The 25,413-nt window shown below is 38.1% G+C and overlaps 1 protein-coding gene and 1 long non-coding RNA gene across 3 annotated transcripts in view; both read left to right on the top strand.

Annotated features, from left to right (window-relative positions):
• The window catches only part of LOC148867326 (RNA-binding protein BRN1-like), a 38,481-nt gene extending 18,660 nt beyond the window's left edge, over positions 1 to 19,821 (top strand). Inside the window, exons 3-9 of the mRNA XM_088980105.1 lie at positions 10,251 to 10,302; positions 10,439 to 10,564; positions 10,939 to 11,018; positions 17,727 to 17,909; positions 18,733 to 19,081; positions 19,172 to 19,315; positions 19,395 to 19,821. Of these exons, the coding sequence (XP_088836231.1) occupies positions 10,251 to 10,302; positions 10,439 to 10,564; positions 10,939 to 11,018; positions 17,727 to 17,909; positions 18,733 to 19,081; positions 19,172 to 19,315; positions 19,395 to 19,522 (1,062 nt within the window). The 3' untranslated portion in view covers positions 19,523 to 19,821. The remainder of the gene's footprint in view (positions 1 to 10,250; positions 10,303 to 10,438; positions 10,565 to 10,938; positions 11,019 to 17,726; positions 17,910 to 18,732; positions 19,082 to 19,171; positions 19,316 to 19,394) is intronic.
• A 280-nt stretch (positions 19,822 to 20,101) lies between these two features.
• Positions 20,102 to 23,896, top strand: LOC148867325 (uncharacterized). Of its 2 annotated transcripts, XR_016110444.1 has the most exons (5): positions 20,102 to 20,240; positions 20,516 to 20,567; positions 20,661 to 20,784; positions 20,957 to 21,013; positions 21,168 to 21,431. It is a non-coding gene; the product is annotated as an uncharacterized LOC148867325 (long non-coding RNA). The 2 variants fall into 2 exon arrangements; XR_016110443.1 differs by lacking the exons at positions 20,102 to 20,240; positions 20,957 to 21,013; positions 21,168 to 21,431 and adding an exon at positions 23,348 to 23,896 and having other exon boundaries at positions 20,451 to 20,573.
• The last annotated feature ends 1,517 nt before the right edge of the window (positions 23,897 to 25,413 follow it).

The raw sequence follows: 25,413 nt of genomic DNA, 5'->3' as shown, positions 1-25,413 counted from the left end.
TTGCCTTCCTGTCTTCTCTAACTTATAGCAGATTCTTACCTCTGGCCTTTCTACTCTCAAGTAGTATTTTCTTCGCTTCGATATTCAGTTCAGACTTCCACCTGTTCACCACCTGAAAATCCTCGTCGCTTCGTCTCTCCATCTGTTGGGATCTAAACTTTTTCGAGCATTTGTTTGGGTCTCTTTTCCGAATCTGAACGACAACGCGAAAATGCAAACCTGCTGGACACCGTGAGAGGAGCTCAGAACATTAATAGCCATTGCCAAGAAAAAGGGTATTTGACCCACCTATGGGAGATAGATAATATGATTTACCAAGAGCATGTTATTTAGTTTTAGGTCCCAAACTCTTGTATCCTCACAACCAGGCCTTATGGGGAGTAGAGGCTAACAATTCTACAAGAGAGCTTGACTCCCAAACATTGACATTGTGATGGAACTTAGGTACCCTTACCACCATATTAGCAACCATCTCATGTCTTTCAGTAATAGTTGCCTCCTTTGCTTTAGTCAAGATGCACAAAGAGGGGAAATCCTTCCTCCAAGAGCACCTTCCATTCCATTTGTTGTCTCAAAACTGTATCCTATCACCCTTGCCTACTTCACAAGAGATGTATTTAGAGGAATTTTTGGATTGGTTGAGGATGCCTATCCACAGTGGCACACTCTGTTGCCTAGTTAGTCTAACCCAAGAGAGGGGATGAATTGGGTTCCTAAGGATTTTCCCCCAACTAAAGCCTAAAACTTAGAATGCAAAACTACTGAGAATGGAAGGCTGTGTGTGCAATGCAAAGTGATGTAATAAGCAAAGTCAACAATTGCAACAAAGTAAAGCACATAGAGGTTTATAAAGGTTCGACCAAACCTAGTGATTTAAAAGGCGCGCCTAGGTGCACAGGCGAGGCGCATTTTAGGGTAGGTGCCTCGCCCAGGTCCTAGGTGCAGCCCATTCAAAAGGTGCATGCCTGGTGCGCGTTGCGCCTTAGCTACTTGATGCAATTGAGAAAAAAAAGAGATTGTGGGTTTTATATGCTTGAAAATGTTTTATATGTTTGATTTCATTTTTAAATTCTCATTTGAATATGCTTTACATATTATATTTATGTATTTTAATCTTAGATAATAGGTTTTTTAAAACATTTATTTTGAAACTTAAGTTCACATTTTTTATTAATATTATGTTTTATAATTTTTTGATTTTTTTTTGCATTTTTTTGAATTTTTAGCTTTTTTTTTTTTTTTTTTAAATTGTGCGCCTTGCCTCAAAAAGGCGCGTGCCTCGCCTTGAGCCTCAGGCACAAAATGGCCCTTGCGCCTTTTTTGCACCTTGCGCTTTTAAAACATTGGCCAAACCTAGACCTATGTCCCCTCCATAGGCAACCTCTTGAGAATTTCCCCTAATCGGCTGGACTTCTGGGTGCTAGCAAAACCTTACAATAGTTAGCCTTTTGGGTGCCAACAAGACCTTAATGATTGAACTTCCGGGTGTCAACCAAATCTGAACAGTTGGGCTTATAGGTGTCAACAGACCTTTAATTGTGTTCAACTTGAACACACTGTTACAGGAAGATAATAGCAATGTAAAGCACAAATACAATGGATTGCCTCTTCATAGGCTAATAACAACTGATACATGCAAGCTAAAACAAATGCAAGAGTATTCACAATGCGATAGCCCAATCACTTAAAAGAGATTTGAGAAATATCAGTGAGAAACAATTAAGCCAAAAGGCTACACAAGATTTTTTCATTGTATGAACTGATTAAGCTTAGAAATCTCTTCTTCTCTTAAATTCTCTTGCTCACAATGCTCTCTTTTCACTTAACAATTTTTACAATTCAAGCTTTTGAGGTTTTCAATCCAAAAACACTAATTTATAGTGCTTGAGAGCAAGTAACCATTATAGATCCATTGGGAATGGATTAAACCAAACTTAGAAATGTTTAGAGCAAGTTCCCAATGAGATTGAAGGCTTATTAGAAGAGGAAATAGCTGTTATGCCTTCAAGCGATCAGATTTTTTACCAAGTAGTTGGCTGTCGCGAGCTAGTAGTCGCCTACTACGCGCAAAGAGGAATCTCTTTTCTCTGGTAGTTGCTACTCCCTCCTAATAGTCAATTGCTAAGCAAATATCTAGTCTCAACTTTTGAGAAAATGGAAAGAAATATCTACCTCTGCCCAATGTAAGAGGACTTCTAGACCTTCTTGGTTCCCCCTCCTTCTGGATTCATAAAACTGAACTTTGATGGTAGTAGCTCAAGGAAGCCTGGGCCTTCTGGGATTGGGGGAGTGTTCAGGAATGAGGCTGTGATTATTAATGTTATTTTCTGAGGTCCAACTGGAGAGGGTGACTCTCTTAGGGCTGAGATCCTAGCAGTTCTGGAAGGAATCCAAAGAGTAAGAGAATTAAACATATGATGCTTTCATTGAAGTGGACTTGGAGGTGGTGATTAGGTGGCTGAAGGAAGACAACAATGGTTTGTGGAACTACAGAAATGAAAAGAAAAAATTTAAATGGTTGAGTAGGGATATTGAGGTGAAGTACATTTGGGTGAAGAGAAGTGCTAATTTAATATCTGACGGGTTAGCCAAGCAAGGGGCACTTAAGGAATCTATTTTTTTGGGCTAATTTTTAGCTTTTTTCTTTGTTCCTTGTTGTGGGGGAGTTAAGATAGGTTACCCCCCCTTTCTTGTACTTAAGTTTCAAAAATATTATTTTTAATAAAGCATTCTGTTAATGATAAAAAAAAATCTAGTCTCAACTGTGAAACATAGTCGACTATAGATTTTTTGTAGTTGACTACCAAGCAGTGTCTAAGTAACATTGGCCTCAGTTGTCACAGGTAGTTGACTATACCTTCATGGGTATTCAGCTACTGGGTGACATTAGTCTTTGCTGTCAAGGATAGTCAACTACTATTTCAAGAGCAATCGATTACTGACTCCTCTAAACCTTAGAAACTTTGAGATTTTGATTCCAGAGGTGTGGAAATCACTTCCTTAGGCTTTCAAACTTAGATATTCACTTTTAAGTCCATCAAAGAGTATGGGAACACCATTCATCAAAAAAAAGAGTACGGGAACACCTAAGGGTTGGACCTAACTTTGGCCATTGGTCTCTAAGGTTAGGTCAACCGAGTTTGGTTAGCAAGAGCCCATAGTGTGCATCCTTCTGCAAATGATTATATCAAGTCTTAAGAAAATGACACAAAATATAAAGCACTAGAGCTTGATGCTTCTTCCTTTTTCTTCTTTCTTCTTGGAGCATGCATCTTCCTTGGAGAGTGATTGGTTGATAGACAGCTACCCAAAAGCATTTCGTTCCAAGATTCTTCATAGTAGATTGTTAATCAATTGAGGCTCAATAAGGTTTACTTGGCACAGATACACACTTAACATCATTTCATTAGTATTCTCAATGAGTTTATTACCATCGAAACACATAGGTCAACACAGTTCACACCATAAGGTCCTGGGGGAATCATGAAAATACCATATAGCCATTCTGATCCATATTTGCATGCGTTGACTTGTCTCTAGAGTGCAGGGGACTCTTTCCCAAACCTCCTTATCCGAATGGGTAGTATTGATGCTACCATTTTGTTTGGACCCCTCTTCTTTAAACCTGTTAAATCTTGTGTGAACAAAAATAACTGTCCTAAAGGTTTTTTTTTCCCTTTTTCTGAAAGATAGCAAATTCTTATTCCTGTAACTAAATGTAATGGGAAGTTGGATCTGAACAGAGTAGATCATTTGACCGGTAGATCAGCTCCCTATTTTCTTGGGGAATCTACCAGAAATATCTCTTGTTAAAATTTGTATTTTTTTTGCATGTCTTCTCCCAAGCATTTGCTTGTTTTTGTTTACACCTCTTTCTTGAGCTACATCAACAGGGAATACATTTATGTGTATGATTTTGAAGATTTACAAATGAAATTGTAATTCCTTGTTCACTAGATTTTTTGTCCGAACCATGAAGCACTACTAGCTTGTAGTAAGAACTAAATATTGCTGCTCTAACCAAACCTGGAATTGTTCATATGTTTTGTTATTCAATTTTATGAACATACTGATGAATTACCAATTTATCATTTTGTTGATAAATGATGATTTACCAATTTATTGATCTTGGACATCCATCTGATGGTTTTGACTTTTATTACCATTGTCATGTTACTCCAATTGACTAAATCATTATTGATAGTGCATGGTTGTAGGGTCTTCTGGGATTAGATCTGTGATGAGCAAGGTGGAGAATGGAGATGTTAAGGATCTAGTTTATGGTGGGTATTTGCGGTGTTCAGATCTTAGAAGAGAAAACAGAGGAGAGGTCTCTGCAGTCTGCACATTATTTATTTGTTAGAGTTCTTGATAGAAAGACAGAACACATTCAAAAACTGAGTGTAGCCAAGATGAGGTTGTTAAGATTTATCAGTAGCAGGACTATAAAAGGACACAATCAGAAATAAATACATTAGGGGGGAATCAAGAGTAGCTCCACTTAGCAACAAGATGAGGGAAACTCATCTGGGGTGGTTTGTTCATGCGCATGGATGACCAATGACTGCAATAGTGAGGAGTGAATTGATGTAAATAAAAGGTTCTAACAGAGCAAGGAAGATGGGTGGGCTTGGGTGTGAACTAATGTCTATGGTCCTACCTCTTATAGAGAAAGGGAAGGTTTCTACGAAGAACTGGCAGCCGTTAGGGGTTTGTGGGATGGCCCTTGGTGTTTGGGTGGGGATTTCACCGTAATAAGATTCTTGAATGAGTCCAATAACCCCAGTCATAGGATTACATCTAGCATGAGGAAGTTTAATCTCTTTGTGGAGAACTTTGAATTGCGGGACCTCCCTCTTCAGCAAGCAAAATTTACTTGGTCAAACTTCCAAGAAAGCCCTACTTGTTGTCGATTAGATAGGTTCCTCTTTACAGTGGATTGGGAAGCTGAATGGGGGATTTTAGGTGTTACAGCTTTGCCGAGACCTATTTCAGATCATTGCCCAATCAGGTTGTCTCAAGAAAGACTGGATGGAGGCCTATGCCCTTTTAGGTTTGAAAACATGTGGTTACTTCATCCAGAGTTTCTAGCTAAGGTAAAAGAATGGTGGGAAGTGGACCAAGTGGAATTCCAATGGAAGGGGTATAGGTTTTACAAGAAACTATAACTCTTGAAAGCTAGACTCAAGATTTGGAACAAAGAGGTTTTTGGTAGATTAGAGCGAAGGAAAGTGGAAATCGGTTAGAGAGTGCAGGAACTAGATGGACTAGAAGCTGAAAGAAGGCTGGGGGAAGATGGTAGGGTGGAAAGATGGAATTTGAAACAGGAACTGGAAGATCTTCTTAGGAAGGGGAGATAAGTTGGAGGCAAAAATCCATGTGCAAATGGCTAAAGGAAGGGGGCATCAATACAAGGGTTTTTCATTCGTTGGCAAATGGGAGAAGGAAGAGTTCTGTTTCAAAATTGGAGTGGGATGGGCAATTGCTGACAAGGGAAGATGATATGGCTCAAGCTTTGGTTAATCACTTCAAATTAGTGTATGACAACCCAGGGAGACCTAGTGAGAGCTTAGAGGACTTGGAGTGGAGGGTGAAAGATAGTGTCTTATTGGAATCTTTGGAAAAAAGATTTGAGGCCCAAGAAGTGAGAAATGCAATCTTCTTCATGGATCGATCTAAAGCTCCTAGGCCTGATGGTTTTTTGATGGCCTTCTATCAAGATTGTTGGGAGATAATTAGAGAGGATTTGTTGGAGGTTTTTGAAGAGTTCTATGAGAGAGGAAAATATAACTCGAGAGAAAATGCAACTTTTATTGCCTTGGTTCCTAAGAAGGACACTCTTCAACCAAAGGATTTCAGACCTATAAGCCTGGTGGGAAGCATGTATAAGATCATCTCTAAGGTCCTAGCGCTAAGATTAAAAAAGATCCTCCCGTCTCTAATCTCACCATATCAAGGGGCCTTTGTAGAAGGAAGACAAATTGTAGATCAAATACTTATTGCCAATGAATGTGTTGAGGTGAAGAGGAGAATGGAAAAGGGGTGGTTTGCAAATTGGACCTTGAAAAGGCATATGACATGGTGGACTGGGATTTTTTACTAGAGGTTCTCAAGCGGAGAGGGTTTGGGGGGAGATGGTGCAATTGGGTAAAGGGATGCCATTTCATGTCATTTCTCAATATTGGTGAGTGGTGTAGCTAGGGGTTTCTTTCCTGCAAAGAGGGGTATTAGGCAAGGAGATCCATTGTCCCCATTCCTCTTTACCCTAGTAGCTGATGTGTTGAGTGCCATGATTTCGAGGGCTGATGTGAACAATTTGATAAGAGGTTGGAGGATTGGTAGGGAGGAGGTGGTGGTCGCGCACTTACAATTTGTAGATGACATCATCTTGTTTTGTGATGGGGAGGAAGGGGAATTACAGAACTTAAAGAGTCTAGTGCTTCAGTTTGAAAGGAAGTCCAATCTTAAAGTGAACTAGGGAAAAAACTGTGTGGCAGAGCTCAATTTAGGGGGAGAGGAGGTGGATTCCCTAGCTAGGATTTTGGGGTGTGAAGTGGGGGGCTGGCCTTTACAATATTTGGGGCTACCACTGGGAGGGAACCCAATGGTTGAGAGTTTTTGGTACCCTGTAATTGAAGGATTCTCCAAGAGGTTAGCAAATTGGAAGAGGAATTACATCTCTTTAGGGGGTATGATAACCTTAATCAAGTCAACCTTGGCCAACCTGCTAGTTTATTTCGTATCTACCTTTAGAGTACTAATGAAAGTAGCTAACTAGTTAGAGAAGATAATAAGGGATTTCTTGTGGGAATCAGGGGATATTAAGAAGGATCACTTAGTGAAGTAGGAGGTGATTTCTAGGAGTAGGGATGATGAAGGCCTTGGGTTAGGAAATATAAGATTAAGAAACGCGGCTTTGCTGGGGAAATGGATTTGGAGAGTACCGATGGAACATGACAGACTTTGGTCTAGAGTGACTGTTAGAATTCATGGATTGGTAAATAACGCTGGGATGCATGACTCGACCCTAGGGCTTCTTAGTGTTCTCCTTGGAAAGCTATTCAAGGTATTTTGCCTCTTATGCTTCCTTATTTCAAATATGATGTCTGCGCTGGAAATAAAGTCTTGTTTTGGGAAGATGTTTGGGTTAGTGAAAACTCCCTTAGAGATAGATTTCCATCTATTTACTCCTTGTCTGAAAACAAAAGAAAAGTGATCTCTTCAGTGTTTGTTGATAAATCCTGGGATTTGGGATTGAGAAGAGGTCTAAGGGATTCTGAAATGGGGATGGTTGATGATTTGATCACTCAGTTAGGGGAAGTCTTTCTTGATCAGTCCTGTAGAGATAACAGAATTTGGAAACCTTCCCTTTCTGGTTTTTTCAATTGCTCTTCTTTTTATAACATTTTGCTTCAGACCTCTAACCTTGTAGGGAACTTTCCTTCAAAGGAGGTGTGGGGTAGCCCTGTACCCCCTAAAATTTAGGCCTTTTGTTGGGAAGTGGTACTCCAAAAAATTGACACCTTGGATTTATTGCAGAAAAAGAGGCCAAATATGTGCCTCTCCCCCCATGTTTGTTACCTCTGTTTGGGTTCTAGTGAGACAATTTCACATTTACTAATCTTATGTCCCTTCGTGTTCTTTATTTGGTTTTGGTTCTCTTCTCTCTTTGGCTGCAGGTGGATTCCCTCCTTGAGTGTGGTGAACCTCTTTGATCTAGTTTTTTATAGGCAACCAACAGTTCGTGGAAGGATTATGTGGAGAGCCACTAGAGCTGCTGTATTGTGGTCAGTGTGGGAGGAAAGAAACTATAGGATCTTCAAAGGCAGTTGTAGATCCAAGGAAGAGGTTGTGAAAGGAATAACTACTAAGGTTATCCATTGGTTGAAATCCTGTGATCTTTTTAAGGATTTCTCAGTTGAAGACATTTATAGAAGTTGGGGTATTGTGGCATCTACTACTACTTCCAAAGCTATGATACAGGAAGTTTGGTCCCCACCGACACAACAAAGGGTGAAACTGAACTTTGATGGAAGCTCTATAGGTAATCCAGGCCCATCTGGTATAGGAGGTGTTTTCAGAGATAATGAAGGCAAGATAATGGATCTGTTTTCAGGTCCAATAGGAGTTGGAGATTCCTTAGGAGTGGAAATCTTGGTACTACATCAAGGTGTAAAACTGGCCAAACAATTGGGGCTACAGCAGATTGAGATAGAGGAAGGCTCCAAGTTGGTAATTGGGTGGAGGCAATCAGGGAAGCTGGGAGTTTGGCAATTTAGACAGCTGATAAGGGAAATTCTTAGCATAACAAGGGAGGTGGGTGTTTGGTTCAAGTGGGTAAGGAGATCAGCAAATGGTTTTGCTGACGCCCTAGCAAAACAAGGGACTGTAAGGGAGAGTCTTTATTGGGCAGTGCTGTAATATTTGATGTTTATTGGATCAACCTTTTCTTATGAGGGTTGACTTTCTGTATTTCAGTTCAATTTATCTCTAATGAAAGTTATCGTTTCTGATAAAAAAAGGTTCTAAAAGAGCAAAGGGAAGATCAAAGAAAACATGGTCTGAAGTGGTAAAAAATGATTTAAAGACTTGTAGTTTGACAGAAAACATTGCTCTTGATAGAGCACAATGGTGGGACAGGCTTTGTGTAATTGACTCCAAATAGTTGGGATTAAATCTGACTTGAGTTGAGATCTTAGAAGAAAAGATTGAAAAGCAAGAAGGGTGCTGGATATAGGGGTTTCTTGATGGGTACTAGAGCTGCCATAGGAAAATACCAAAGGAAATGTCAATTTGCTTCTTAAGGTGTTTCGTGTCACAAATGCATTAACTGGTTTGGTATATATTCACAGGAAAGTTTGGACAGGGAAAACGAGTGAGTTTTTTTGAGAAATTTTGAATATCTCCAATTCAATCAAATTTCTGGGACCTGCTAGACTCCACATGTATTGCTGTCGGCCTGTGGCCCTCATTTCCAGATTCCGCCCTAACTCCAATTTCTCATGCCATGATTTCCTGCTAAGTTTCTGTTCCTACATTAGTAATTTGATGAGGAGAATTCCTAAGACATGATCACGAATTAATCAATTATTGAAGCAGAGATAACCAAACGATCAAAAAAAGAACCATCTAAGTCTGTTCTCATGTATTATCATATCATGATTTCCTGCTAAGTTTCAGTTCCTACATTAGTAATTTGATGAGGAGAATTCCCAAGACATAATCACGAATTAATCAATTATTGAAGCAGAGATAACCAAACGATCAAATAAAGAACCATCTAAGTCTGTTCTCATGCATTATCATAATATGGCAGTAGTAAACCAAAAAAAAGTTATTGGACTAAGTGTACGGAGGAACCAGGCGAATGTGCTTTACAATGAAGTAGGACTTTGTTTCAACAAAAGGATGGTCATATTTGATTAATCATCACATTTGGTGGATAAAACTAGTGGGTGAGCAGATCAAAAAAAGGTTTAGCTGGCACTTTAGCTTGTAAAGTTGTTAATAGGGAAAATTTGTTCTGGTCAATCATGTAATACAGACAATTAAGGGATAGGTGATCTCAGCCTATACAATGGGTTGTATGGCTTATTGTACATGGTATTCTTTTACTAATTTCATAAAAAAATTCAAAGTTACCAGCAAAAGAAGCTACTATCATCTTTTTCTTTTTCCTGATATATACTGAACTAAAGTAAGCCACATTGTGACTACTTGGAGTCCACTAAACCAATGGTCAAAATATTAATACACATGACACCAAAAAATTGGGTATTGTGTGTATTGATTGACAAAGACACCTAATTCTTTTATTTAATCGACCTGATAATTGTCATATTTGCTGACTAGGATGTCTTCTATCATCCCAAATATTCAAAACCCCAAAACCCTTTATATTGTCTCAGTGACTTTGGATACGGATACGATACGCCCAGTGCAGGGCATATCCTATCAATATTTTTGATCCTTGCACCATCTAGGGTCAATTCTACTGCAGGATGTCTTATAAATTTATTATTTTGTACATCTTTTGTTGCCATATTTGCTGCAGTTCTTTTAATTCTCATATCTTTTGCTATAGCCCGGATAAAATGCTTTGTGTTGCTTATGTTTTTCACTTGCACTATTTTTTTTTTTTGACTAGTAACAACTATAGTAAGGACAAGTTATTACTATTTTACATAATGCAAAAGGTGTCATTCTTTGCTTTAACTAAATGCATTCTCCACCCTCTCTTTTTTATTCAGGCATCCAGTCCATTACAAGTGAAGTATGCAGATGGTGAATTAGAAAGGCTAGGTTTGATATTTGTGCACCGTTTCTGTAATTCTTGGCCTCTAAATGTCTACTGTAAATTATAGTGATGCCAACCTCACTTTCTACTGTCTGCTGATGTTTGAGATAATTGTTCTTTCATAAATGAATTTATCTCCAGAGCATAAGCTTTTTGTTGGTATGCTACCAAAGAATATCTCTGAAGATGAAGTTTCTGCTTTATTTTCCAAATATGGGACTATAAAAGATCTTCAAATTCTGAGAGGTTCTCAACAGACAAGCAAAGGTAACTTTGGCCTTTCATTTCTTCCCCTTTTCTTTTGATCTTTATCTTATTATTTGATGGTTGTATAAACCCTTGCATTAAGTGCTTTAAAAAGGTTTATGTAATTTATAAAAAAAAGAGTTTATGTAGTGGTTTCTAGCCTAAATGTCTAAGAGGGGTTGCTTGACTCATGTTATATTAATATTGTTTTCTCTATAAATTAATAAATTCTTGTTACCAATAAAAAACACCCTTTCAGCTCTTATTCTTGGGCTGTCAGATTAGAATCATGAGTCCTATTTTCTTGTTTAAATGGTCATAGATTATTTTTAATGACAAACAGGTAATCTAAGAAAATTTATGAGTGGTTCTTTTTATTTCCTTTTATGGGACAGGCTGTGCTTTTCTGAAGTATGAGACTAAGGAACAAGCTATTGCAGCTTTAGAAGCAATTAATGGGAAGCATAAGATGGAGGTTTGTATTATCAAGCCCTGTTGCCAAACAATTCACTATCTTGGAGAAAAAAATGCAGAAAGTTTCATTTCTTTTTTCTCTATTGGTAATCTTTGGAAAGCTTTAAATTGGTTCCTGGCGGCTCTTCCTGATTTACTTCAAGTTCTTTTTTTGTAGTTGATAATTTGATAGGCTGCAAAACATAATTCAATAATTTTATGATCAGTCTTGATAAGTATTTCTTGTTTTTGGATATTGAAGTTCTTTTTCGTAGTCGATAATTTGATAGACTGCAAACACAGTTCGATAATTTTATGATCAGTCTTGTCAAGTGTTTCTTGTTTTTGGATAGGTTGATATATCCAAAATCAATTTTTTTTGTACTGAACTACAATGTTGTATGATTATTCCCAACTTTTAAAGCCTTAGGCCCTGTTTGTTTACCGGTAAATAAGCTTGGGAAAGTTGGTCAATGGGTATCTTTTTCCCATTGACCAACTTGACAATGTTCTTTTTGCATTTACAAATGGGCCCCATGGTAAAATAAGCTCCATTTCCCCAGGTAAAACTGACCCATCTCACAGGTGGGTAAGTAACTTTCCCACCCGGGGGGGAATTTTATAAAGCATAATGGACAAGTTTGCCCATTTTTATACTAGCTTTTTATGGGTAAAAATGTCATTCTGTTACCTGGGAATCCTGGGAATCAAAAGAACATGGGTAAGTACACTTACCCAGGTAAATGTTACCCAGGAAACATTTACCTGGGTAAGTGCACTTACCCGGGTAAGTTACAACGATGCAAACGAACGAGGCCATAGTGCTATAAAACTGGAAAGTGAACAATTCCAGTATAGGATTGTGATATTTTCTTGTATGTTTCAGAATGTATTTATGTATGGCATATTTAGGCGAAATTTTAAATTGAATTTGCTTGAAGTTGTAGCTTATCATAGCATATATAGTATCTTTAAGCCATAACTTTCCACCAGTGGTTTAATCAACTGCAATATTTTTTTGATACATTTCCATTGTCTTGAAGTTGTACACATATACACATGTCATCTAAACGATAACATATACACAAGCATATCATCTAAACGATAACATTTCAATGGTCAAACATAGCACTTTCTCTTTATTTTTGTTTTTAGTGCTCATCATTTCAAGTATTGTACTGTGTAGTCACAAATGACAACTTTGTGATTTCCCCCGACATTCTTATAATCTGCATAATTTAATTAACCATGATTTAATCTCCCAACTCCAGACATCTTAGGTTTTTTTTTTTTTTTTTTTTTTTTTTTTTCTGAATGAAAAAATAAATACAACAGCATAACTGCATAAGACCATAATTCAAATTTAGCTGTAACCATCATCATTAGGATCCATGCCCATAAGAGTTTGGCAAAAGTTTTAAATGATGATTGTCAACCTGATGCACCCTCCACCTTTATCTGGGCTTGGGACTGGCATTGTAGGATCCATGACCATAAGAGTTTAAGTAAAATATCAAATAAAATAAAACAATATGCATGATTTAAAATGCCAACAATGACTGCTTTTGCCCTTTTTTTTGATTAGTGACTTCTTTTATTAGAACAAAAGGATGAGCTAGTACAAACAACCCTTGGTGAGGCACAGGCTGCAGCCTATCCTAACAAAGAAGAAAACAAAATGAAGCTACAGTTATGCCCAATACAAAAGTTCCCTAGCTGCCCTTGGCTTAGCTAGACATTCAGCCAAAGAATTTGCTGATATAGTAATTTATAATAATAAAATACTTTAAAATCATGTTTATGCTTCTATTATTACCATTATTTGGTGTAATGGCAAAATCTTGGGGCTGGCAAGTGTGAGAATGCATGTTTGAGTCTAAGGGTGGCCACTTTACATGAAAAAAAGCCAAAGGTTAGGACTGTACCGGTGTACCTAGTCTACCCCTCTCAAGACCCCATATAGCTGAGACCAACATTGGCTATTGGCCTTTAAATATGGGTTGATATTTATTTTATTTCCTAGGGTGGATTTGAAGCAAGCTATTCATGAGCCATACGAGCTCGGCTTGCAAAAAGCTTGATTCAGCTCAGCCCAAATTGAGCTTCAAGCCAAGCTCGAGCCCAATATATAGGCTTGACTGCTAATTGATCCAAGCTCAAATAGTGTGAATCTCAGTTCGTGACGTTTGCGAGCCTAATTGAGCTTATATATATATTGATTTTTTATTTGTGTAATAGGAAACAAAATAAAACGATAAATATTTTAGTGTTTGTGGTTTTTTATATGTTAAATAAGCAAGTTATTCTTCTTAGCTTGATGAGAGTAGGCAATTTTGATGTGTTTTTTGTAGTTTTTAAATGTTAAACAAGTAGGGCAAGTATTGAGTTCAAGCTCTAGTAGGCTTGGCTCATTGTCAAGCTCGAGCCTATGAGCTTTTGAGTCGAGCTTAATCTGAACTAGTATTTCTAGCTGGAATTGAGCTTGAGCCCAAACTTGAGCCTTATGTTTTTTTGTTGAGCCAAGTTCAAATAGTCTAATATTCTCTCGGCTCGTATCGGCCCCTACTTTTTCCATCTCCCTTTTGTATACACCAAAGTTCAAAGTATTGATATGCTCAATACTGAAACATTAAATATTGAGCGACTAAGCTTGTTCTCTTCCTTTTTGGGTGTGTTTGGATACCCCTTGGGAGTGTCCAAAGCTTGTTCTCTCCCTCCTTTTTCAGATGGCCGAAGAAGAGAGGGAAGACTATGTGGAGAAATATTAGGGCTGCAGTGTGTTGGACTCTATGGAAAGAAAGAAACTCACGAATATTTTCAGATCAGGAAAGAACCATCGGAAACTTATTAGATCTAATTCTGTTAAGGGTGGCACATTGGTTGAAAACTATGGAACTGTTCTCAGATTATTTTGTGGCTGATTTGGTGAGAAATTGGAAGGAGATAGCTTCCTCTGCCCTCTGTAAGAGGAGCTGTAGTCCTTTGTGGTCCCCTCCTTTTGGGTTCATAAAACTGAATTTTGATGGCAGCTGTTTAAGGAACCCAGGGCCTTTTGGGATTGAGGGAGTACTTAGGGATGAGGTGGTGGCTATTATTGCTATGTTTTTAGGCCCAATTGGGGAAGGAGACTCTCTTAGGGCTGAGATCCTTGCAGCCCTGGAAGGCATCCAAAGAGCAAGGGAGCTGAACATCAGATGTTTTGTCCTTGAAAGTGACTTGGAGGTGGTGATTAGGTGGCTAAAAGGGGGAGACAATGGCTTATGGAGTTATAACAATGAGAAGAATAAATTTAAATGGCTGAGTAGGGATATGGTGGTTCATTACAACTGGGTGAAAAGGACTGCTAATGCCTTTGCTGATGGGTTAGCAAAGCAAGGGGTGAATAGGGATTCAATTTTTTAGGCTAATTTTTTATTTTTTCCTTGTACTCTTTGATGGGGAGTTAAGTCCTTTTACCTCCCCTTTGTACCTAAGCTTCACATAGTTTCATATCTTTAATAAAGTTTCTTGTTATTGATAAAAAAAATATTGAGTGACTAAAAGCATAGATGTTCACAGTTTTATCAACTTTTAGTTTGTAACATATGTCCACCATATTTCAGCCAGCTATTAAATTTGACAGAAGTCCTAGTATGTAGTGTATCCTAAGGTTAAAAAGCTGATTCATATTGTATGATATGGTACAATACATTTTGATATTTTTAACCTTGGGATACACCCATACATTATCTGCTTTCTCTTTATTATATATATATAATCGTAGTGATGATAATGATAATGATTATGATAAATAATGAGTGCAGAAGAGATGTGCAAGCTTGTTCTTTGATCCTGCTTTCTTCCCTTGGCGGCACAGAAGAGGAAGAATTATGTGGAGGTGTGCAAGAGCAGCGCTGATTTGGTCTGTGTGGGAAGCTCGGAATTTGGACCCCTACCCCCACTGGCTTCTTTTCTTGTGCTTCAGTTTTCAAAGTCCTAAGCCAATCCACCAGTCTTGTAACCCCCCCTTTCCTTGTTGATGAGGTTTGATGCAGAGCAATCCCTCCTAGGGTTGGTAGTTTTTGTTGGGAAGCCTATCTAGAAAGATTCAACACTGGTGATCTACTCCAAAAGAAACGACCCAATACTTGCTTGTCACCCCATTGGTGTGTTCTTTGTAAAGTGGATAGGGAGATTGGTTTTCACCTATTGGTGTCTTGCCATTTTGCGAGGTTAATTTGGGAATGGGCTTTTTCCCTCTTTGGGTGTAGATGGGACCCTCCATCAGATCTGCAGGGCCTTTTTTCCCCTTTTGTCTTCAGGTGGCGTAGGAAAAGGGGAAGGACTATGTGGAGAGGTTTGAGGGCTGTAGTATGTTGGACAATATGGGAAGAAGGAAACTTAAGGATATTCTCAGCGACTGAGAGAGGGGTGGAAGAACTAAAGGCTATCATTCATTTCAGGGTTGTACAGTGGCTGAAATCTTTGGAACTATTCACAGGTTACACAGTGGATGACATGTTGAGGAAGTGGGGTGAAATAGCAAAGTGCACACAGACCAAGTCAGTAATGAGTGTGTCTTGAACACCTCCACTTGCTGGGTTCATGAAATTATATTTTGATAGGAGTAGTAGGGGGAACTCTAGACAATCAGGGATTGGGGGTGTCTTTAGGGATGAGAATGGGGTCATTTTTGCCTTGTTCTCAAGCCCAATTGGAGTGGGTGACTCCCTTAGAGCTGAGATCTTTGTAGTTATGGGAGGAGTCCAGAAAGCCAAGGAGATGAACATTAGAAAACTCTTAATTGAAGGGGATTCGGAGGTGGTGATAGGGTGGCTGAATGCAGACAACAATGGTTTATGGAGGTACAATAATCAGAGGAGAAAATTTGAGTGGCTGGTGTGGGAGATGGAAGTTAAAATGTGTTGGGTCAAAAGATCAGCCAATTCTTTAGCTGATGGTTTAGCTAAACAAGGGGCAGAAAGGGATTCAATGTTTTGGGCTAAGTTGTAATTTTTTGTCTCTACCTATTCTTTTGTTTTCTTAATTGTACTTGGAAGATAAGTGTGTTTGTCTTCCTTATGTAACCTCTTTGGTGAATTAATGAAATCGTTATTGTTCAAAAAAAAAAAAAAGGAGGGAAGCCCAGAAGAGATGAAGGACTGCATTCTAAATAGGGTGATCTTATGGATAAAATCACTGGATTTATTCCATCAATTCTCATTCAATGATGTGTGGAGGAATTGGTTAGCAGTGGCTAATTGCTCATCCAAAAAAGCTAAAGTGCATGGCTTGGGAACCCCCTCCTGAAAGATTCTTGAAGCTGAATTTCGATGGGAGCAGTCTTGGAAATCCTGGTCCGTCAGGGGTGGGAGGGGTACTGAGGAATGAGAGTGGGAATGTGGTCCTTATTTTCTCAGGACCCATAGGAGTTGGAAACTCTACTAGGGCGGAACTTGCCACCGCTATCCAGGGAGTACAATTAGCCATGCAGATAGGTGTGGAACAGATGATAATAGAAGGGGACTCCAAGGTAGTAGTGGGCTGGCTACAAAATCCAGAATCTGTTGTGTGGTGTTTTAAGAATGAAATTAAAAAATTCAACTGCCTAATAAGTAGCTTGGCTGTAAGAATACAATGGGTGGGGAGGTCAGCAAACTCTATGGCTGATGGTCTTGCAAAGCAAGGGATAAATAGGGAAAGTTTGTATGGGCTCAATCGTAGATTGAATCTGTCTTCTATCTTTTGTCTTTATTCCTACTGGTAGGAGAGGACGCAGCTCATGCCTCTCCAAAGGAAACTTGTAACTCTACCAGTTTTTATTAATGAAATTGATCCTTTTTAATTATAAAAAAAAGGAATGCAGTAGAAGAGGGAAAAGAGGGACTGATTCTCTTAAACAGCGGACAATGAACATCTGATTACTAGAGGTGACATTCTCCAACTTGTTAAACCCAAGCCCAAGGTGAGAGGCCCTCAAAATGCCCTGAGGCTCATGTTGGAGGTGTTGATGCCTCTGAGGCATACTCTTTATACAGAAAGAACAAAAGAAAAAAATAAAAGAAAAGGAAAGGAAAGGAAAGGAAAGAAAGAAGAAAAATGCCTTCTTCTTCTTCTCCTTCCTTCCTTCCATATCCTCCTCCTCTTGAGGATGATTATGCCTGCTTATGCTCAGGAAGCTTATGCCTTTTGCATTCTCAACTATGCCTCATGTCTCTAGGTAGTGGAATGCCTCTGTGTTTTAAAACATTGGTTAAACCTTGGTTCCACTTGACTGGTATGGTTATATATTTTCCAGAGCTGATAAACATCCAGTGGCTTTATTTTAAATGGTAACTTGTGTTCTCAAATGAATTTGAACCATAGAGATCATTGTTGCAGAATGATGTAGATTTTTCTGTTGGTTACATTGGAAAACCAGATTTTTTAGATGTCTCAGCTGTATAATTAAATTTTGACTTGACATTATCCGTTCTATTTATTTCCATTTTATTTCTACTATATGTAACTCCTACATCCTCGGTTGGTCTAATTGAGGCAGGCCCATACCTCAAGCAGTTCCATTACTTTGAAAATGCTATTTGTTTATTTCAGTTGGTTTATTTGTTAATGAGTTGTTTAAGACATGATAACATGCTTCACCAATTGTTCAGATACCCAACTTTCTGATAGGAAAAGATATACTAATACTTGAGATTATTGTTGATGAAGTGATAATTGAACTTGCACTCTGGCTTGATTTCTACTGTAGGGTTCAAATGTTCCTTTAGTTGTCAAATGGGCAGATACGGAAAAGGAGAGGCAACAACGGAGGGCTCAAAAAGCTCAAACCCACGCTTCTAGTGCATTAAATACTGAGTCAACACAGCAACCTTCACTGTTTGGGGCCTTACCGATGGGTTACATGCCCCCATACAATGGATATGGTTATCAGGTCTGTTTTTGTTAGCTTATATCGGATGTTTATATTAATCTAACATGCTAATTGAACTTTCTAGATCCTTCCAGATTTTCCTATTCTAAGTTTGTGTCTTTTGCAACTAGTGTGACCTAAATGAACTTTAAGTTGTCGGCACATGATAATTTTTTGACTTACTGTTTTCAGTTACTTTGATGATTATCTCTACATTAGCATAATTATTACCACATTGTTGAATTTAGAAGGTTTCTGAATGTTTGATGGTCCAGTTCCCAATTTCCCATCAATACAGCTTGAAGGGTTTTGCATCAGAGATAATATTGCCACTTGGGAAGGCCTGGGCTGAGCATTTGTTAAATTTTGAAGGGGCCTGAGCCTGATGCAATGAAGTTGTTTAAATTAGACACCTGATTTAATCACAGAGTAATTGCCTGCTAAAGGGAATAATCACACATCAGAGTTTATTTGGGCTATCTTTTCACACCACCTAACAACATTTTGTCACTGTAATGTTGCTCTATTCTTCCACATGCCGGTATAAATTTTTATGCCTTTGATGAGTTCTTAAAATAATTTGTGGCATAATTGAGATGGGTACTTGTACATTTTTCTATGGACACTGGGCTTTCTGTAAGCATCTAAGTAGATAACCATGAGCTCAGTTATTTCATTCTTTCTCAACTTTTAGATGACAGTATCCTGTTCTGTCCTATAGTTTTCTGAGTTCTTGTCTACATGATTTCTTCAATGTGTTTGCCAATATCTTTCTGGTTTTGACTTTTGTCTTTTTAGCATAATCAAGTTGTAAATCTGCTTCTCTGTTGCTTTTCTATTGTAGGTACCTGGCAATTATGGGCTTATGCAGTATCCCCTGCCAACGTTGCATAATCAAACCAGCTTCCCTAATATGATCCCACCAGTAAACCAAGGAAGTGCATTGCATGGAGTTGCACAGGATCTTTCCCCTGGTATAGCACCTAGAAGTTTTCCCATAGTGCCTTCTGCCAACTATATAGGCTCTGCATATCCTCCGGTTCCAGGTCTTCAGTATCCTATGGCCTATCCTGGTGGAATAATGAGTCACAGGCCTTTGGGTGGTTCACATGGCTCTGTGCAACCTGAAATTGTAAGTAGTACCTCAGAAGCATCTTCAAGTGTCAGTACAAGTTCTGGGGGTCAGGTTGAAGGTAGTGATTTTCTATGGTATTCTTGTTATTTTTATGGAAAACATTGGTGCCTATTTCAGCATTAACTGTTGTTTCATCTATTGAACTTAGGTCCTCCTGGTGCTAACTTATTCATTTATCACATTCCTCAAGAATTTGGTGATCATGAGCTTGCAAAGGCTTTTCAACCATTTGGTAGGGTCTTGAGTGCTAAGGTGTTTGTTGACAAAGCAACTGGTGTTAGCAAATGTTTTGGTAAACACACCATCTATTCCCTTCAGATGAGAAATAAAGTCCTGGTAGTTCTCTATCTCAAATACCCCTCTATTTGCAGGCTTCGTGAGTTATGATTCACCAACAGAAGCTCAATCTGCCATTACTATGATGAATGGACGCCAATTGAGTGGTAAGAAGTTAAAGGTACAGCTTAAGAGAGACAACAAACAGAACAAGCCCTATTGACTTTGGGCCAAAAGTGACAGAAGGAAGCAGGGTTCTCTACCATATATGGTGATGTGAAACCTCAGTCTTTGGGAGTTAATTCCTATCAGCCAGAGTGGGGGTGGACTGGAGATATTAACTCTTATATATGTTATTCCACCCAATCATTTCTCCAGGTGGGAACTGTTTGTTGCTTCGAGGGCTTCGAATTCCTGTAACTTGTTACAATTGGTGTATTCTGCACCATAAAAAATTGTAATTTATGTATCATGGACATTCATTTAGACATTAATTATTAATTTATTGATTTTCCCTTGACATCTCTTGGTGGTAGATTGCCAGTGGCCATGAATAGATGTGGTTGTTCTCTGTCTTTTGAAAATTTTCCTTTATTTGTAACTTTCACTGACCAGCAATAGTTTTTAACCATTAAATGTCTTTTTGGAAAGTAGAATTTTCCTGTGAGTATATATTTAGATTCTGGATGTCTGTTTTCTCCTGTGTTGTGTGAGCTCACATATGGACTTTGCTTTCTCTTCTTCCTTGATGTATCATTTGTTTCCCATATCTATGTGGTGTACCTGTGGGGTTGTTGGAGATCTTGAGTAGCCGTCACAGGCATTCTTCCTGTTCAAGCAATGTCCTTAAATGGGTGTTTCAAAGTCCAAAGTATGTGAAGTGGTCTGTTCATCATGTTGTTTCTGTTGAGGACACGTTTTGGTTTGCAGTGGCTCTTCAGGTACAACCTTTTGTGCACGTTGATGTCTTGTCATTTTTGAGTTCTCTATATATCTTTCCCTTTCTTTTTTCCTGGTTTGGTTGCTAGTCATGTCCTAAGATTTAGTTTGACCATTGTAAAAGTCCAGTGTTTTGCAACTGGTTATTTATTAGCTTCCATCTTGACTCATTTTTCACATTGACCTCTTCCCCTTTTTGGTGTGATCTGACAGCCTTAAGGTATATTATGCAAATCTCTTTCCTGCACACTGATCTTCTTCTGCTTTCCATTTTCAGGAGGGTTGCCTTCTCTGTAGTGTTGATATGGCAGATGATTCAGGAGTTATTGGTTGAGGTTTTATCTTATGTATTTATTGACATTTATCATGCCTATATTATCCACTCGATAGTTGAAAAATACTTGTGGACATTTCTATTGTAGGGATTTTCTTCTACTCTACCTGCTTGGGAAGGGATGATATCGATCATGAATGCTGAACTGTTCTGAAAAATTGATGCCACTGCTGGAACCCATATTGTCATTCAAGATGGCTACTGTAGCATAGGTACATGCCTAGTTGATCAAACCTATGCTTTTGCTTTTAAAATTGCATAATGCTTTACTGATAAAGGAAAGTTTCTGCTTAATGCTTTGACATAGAGTTCAATTTAAAATTTTAATATATTGTGTCAATTTTAAATGTTTGGAATTGTTATATGTTATGGATCTCTCATCAGTGAATAGGTTCAGGGGCATCTACTTTATCTATCTTGCCTGTTGCTGTTTCAGACTTAGTAAGTCAATATTGCCACGTTTTTTTTCCCAACCCAGTTGTAGTCAACTTTTTATATACATTTTGCTTATTATCTTGCAATTTTTTTGTTGGTATTATCTTGTCATATGGTGGATCGAATTTGTGGATACTGGATCGCTGTTTACCTCATCAAGTCATTTGTGGATACTGGAGTGCCATTCGGTCAGTTGGTTATAGATTTTATCTTTTAATTCTCTCAGTCATCACCATCATCCAAGCCTTATCCCAAGTTCCAAACTATGACGTTGGCACTTGGCTACATGAATCCTATTTTGTCATTTCCTTCAGTTTAATGTCATATCCATTGTTAAATTGTTGGCACCCATCCTAGCATATCCTTGCCATTTGACACTACACTCAGGTTAAGGTGCGTGTCATTTCTGGAGAATGCCCTAGCATGAGTACAAAAGACAAATATCCATGATCACGAGTCTGCCAAAAGTTTTAGTGCTGGCTGCCAACCTGGTGCAGCCCTTCTTTGTCTGGGCTTGGGACAAGCGGTGTAAGACAAGCTCACATGGGTGGAGTTATCTTCCAATTCTCTCAGTCCATGTTTATTTTGTTTTTATTGTTATTCTTTTCATTTATTGTCCTGCTTGATCTAAGTATCTTCAACTAAACCCAAGTTGAAACTTGGGATCTGTTACGATCTCATTTCTTTTCTAGGTGAATTGGAAAGAGTGGGTGTTGAAAAACCTGAAATATCACTTGGAAGGGTAGTTGCATGTGATTTTGCATTGCTATTTGGCTTGCTAGATGGTGGGAAAGAAATTTAGAGCACATGGAGAATAGAAAAACTTTGCAGAGAACTTGAACTTATCCCTCTTTGATTAGTAGTACAACCCATCGATGGTTCTCTGTTTTTATTTTTTTATTTGATCCATAACTGAGCTTTGATTAAAAGTACAATAAAAAGAGCACAAGGTACAAAGAAAAATTGGATATAAAACATCCAAGAGAGTTTAGGTGTTTTTCCCTAGACTTGCTACACTACACATTCAGTGGCAGGTGTTCCAAGCAAGGTTAGCTGGCTGTGGAACCAATGATAAGGTTCAACATCTATATTAAATACATGGGGCCCACATCTTTTACAGTGGGGTTCATGAATTTATTATTAGTGTGGAACCTCATCATTGGTTCCACAGCCCGCTGAACAGCTAAATTGTTCAGCTAATCTGATTTCAGGTGTTCCATTACATGTGTGTAAAAGACCCACACATGTGAGAGTGAGAGTAACTTAGTTTTACACTATGCCCTCTACACCTGTCATGTTGGTCCGCTTAGTGTAGCAAGTGTAGGAAAATAGTATAGTATATTATATTGACTCGGATTTGAGGACTTTGATGAGGAATTAAAAGGTGTGTTTAGCATGTATGCATGTATGGTTGGGTGGAGGTACTAAACTTCCCGGCTCCCTTTTGGCGGGAAGAATCTAAATATAGGTTCTCTCAAGATCGTTTGAAATTAAAGCTGCATTTATTTGTTTGTTAAATGGATATGAATTATTCCACTGAAAATGATATTCAATATAAAAAAGTCATTTTCTTAATTTCCCCCGTGTTTAACTGAACTTGGAAGGTAAACCTGAATGGCTGTAAGAAATCAGGAGGCCTACCTCTGTTTGGAAAATGACTGATGGAAAATTACAAGGAATGCCATTTTTCTACAATTACTACTCTCCAAATCTGTTTTGTGCAACTTACCACCGTAAAGTAGCATGAGTGGAAACCATTTGCTTCATTTTACATGCAACTAGACGGAGCCTAAGAAAAGAGACTAGCTTCGTAGAATACTTGAGTTAACCTTTCCTTCAATTAATTTTCCTTTATCTAGCTTCTTTGATTAAATATACAAGGTTTGAAGTTTCGCAAACATTTTTTTCCTATAGTAATGCTTCATGTTTTAGGAAACTGTCTTCTGATAAGCATGGTGTACAAGCACTGCATCTGAAAAAGGGAAGAGTGCTCATGTAGAGCTAAGATTTGGTGCTTTGTACATCAATGTTGGAGCTCAGGGAAACCTTCATTAATGTGTGACAGCTCCATTTTCCTTTTTTCTTTTTTGAATTCATGATTATTACTTTTATTTTATTTTTTGGTACAAAGTAAGTAGCTATTTTATTCACTTTCTTTCGCTTCTTAACTCCTTTGCAAAAGATTTTTCTTCTGGCTCAGTTTTGAAAGAGTACAAATACAAATATGTACAATACAAATACATACAAAATACAAGGTTTTGCACACTACATATTTGTATTTGTACTCCTTCCAAATTGACCCTTTCTGAAAATGATAAATAATTGATAAACTCCATGCAGATTGCAGACTAGTAAATGTTCAATCTTTGGCTGTGGAAATAAAAGTTCAATTTGGAATCACCTCAGAATATGTTCAAGCTAAAGATATCCATAACAAGAGTACAAGCAAAGTGGAATTGCAGGTTAGGATGCCAACACTGATGGACACGACTTCTATTTCAAAGCAAGCATAGTGTGCCCCAAAGATTTGCATGAGTGGTACATCTCTTGAAGAGTGCAACTAAGGGTCCTAAAGAACGGGAAATTTGCATTTTGTGATATCTGAACTTTCCATTTTAGATTTTGTGGTTTGTTGTTGCAATTACAACCATCATCTGATGAAGATACTGCATTAGATGAACTTGATGGGGAGATGTTCCCAATACACAGCAATGGTGTTCTATGGGGCAAGAACAGTTTAAGTTGCCGGATGGGCTACAGATCCAGAGTGGAACTTAATGGGTTCGGATCTGCTGCTCGCTTGCCGTTCTCCAGCTGATATTCTTTTATCACAAGAATTTTTCTTTCTCTGGAAGTAAATCACAAGAATATTTAATTTTTCAGTTTCCACTACCTCTAAGTTTGAGTTGGGATCTGCTCCCATCAAAACATGGTTATGGATGAGATGTACTGCTATAAATCACAGTCCGGATCTCCTATCCACAAGAACTCTACCTATGCCTCGTTACAGCTGTACTTTGAGAACATGATGAACATCTCCTGATTTTACAAGTTATCATTGATGGGAAGATATTCCCAATGTACAGCAGTAGTCTCATGTGGGTAGAAGATCTGAATTGTATAAAATAAATTATGTTGGAAGCCTCAAACATGTCTCACTAACATTCAATACATGTTTGGAGTTGGGATCACCTGCCAACAAAATATGTTTCAGTACCCTATCAACTTCATCTGCCACTGCACATCTCACTATGAAACTGGGACCAGCCATGTATTTTCTTGGCAGGTGACCCGGACTCGCATGTTTGAGATGTGTGACCATACAATTATTAATAATGTTGGAAACGTGTTGGAGCCTATTTTGGTGGGAGTCTTTGTGACATCAGATTGGATTCTATATAACTGCGGTTCCCGAGATCAGATCAGTGCCCCATAAGCACCCCACAGCACTTGCACCTGTGTATTAGGAACATCTTCTCATGATAAGTATGTGCTATGTTTCCAATGCATGGTGAGATGTGCATGTGGAGTGCTTGGGCGGCATTGTGATATCGTGCTACCCTGCTTTGTGTTTGTCATGACCTATGCTTCATCTGATTTAACGCCCAAGAATTGTTGAAAAGAGTTGTTATTTCATGATTGTCAAGGGTTTGTTCATTTTTCTTAACTCTTATTTCTTAAGAGGAATCTTTTAATTTTAAGAGGAAAATGGTTGTTCATTTCTTCTTATCTTTAATTTCTTAAAGTTCAATCATACAATTTTTGTTTTCCAATGATACCCTAAAAAGACAAACAAAACTCTTATATATGGGGTCAAAATGAATGTTTAATAATTTTTAGAATTCAGAATTTATAATTACATTCTCTGCATTCAAAGTTCAGAGGAAAGGAAAGTTCACCAATACTAATATATCTCTTAATGTAATTATTGCACTTTCAGATGTCAAGAGTTCAGAGCAAATGAATAGGCCATAAGTGTGAACTATGAATGTTATAAGCATGTAATTAATAGATTAATGAAGCTTCCTCTTACTTTGTCCTTGATGAGAGATTTTCAGCCATAATATCGGAAATACGTGATACAGAAATACTCACAAACAATCAACTGGTATCATAAAAGAGGTGACCAATCATGTGGTTTTTCATTAAAATTTAATTCTATGAATCCGTAATTAATAGATAAATTAAACCTTAACAGACGTCGCACTACGTCTTTGAAGGGCTGTCAATTGGTTGGGTTTGGCTGGAACTGGAACTGACCCGACAAGAAATATTAAAGGAACCAAAATTGAATCAGACTCGACAGGGTCTGTAATTTTAGACTTAGAACTGTACCTATCGGTTTTTGGGACAACCGGGTCTGACCTAATGGATCCAAAGTATTTTTATATATAAAACTGGTTCTA

The sequence above is a fragment of the Nelumbo lutea genome, chromosome 3, assembly GCF_056320005.1.
Source record: "Nelumbo lutea isolate HS-2025 chromosome 3, American lotus-T2T, whole genome shotgun sequence".
In the NCBI taxonomy this organism is placed as follows: domain Eukaryota; kingdom Viridiplantae; phylum Streptophyta; class Magnoliopsida; order Proteales; family Nelumbonaceae; genus Nelumbo; species Nelumbo lutea.
Note: the sequence above shows the minus strand (reverse complement) of the source record. Positions and strands in the feature narration are given on the sequence as shown.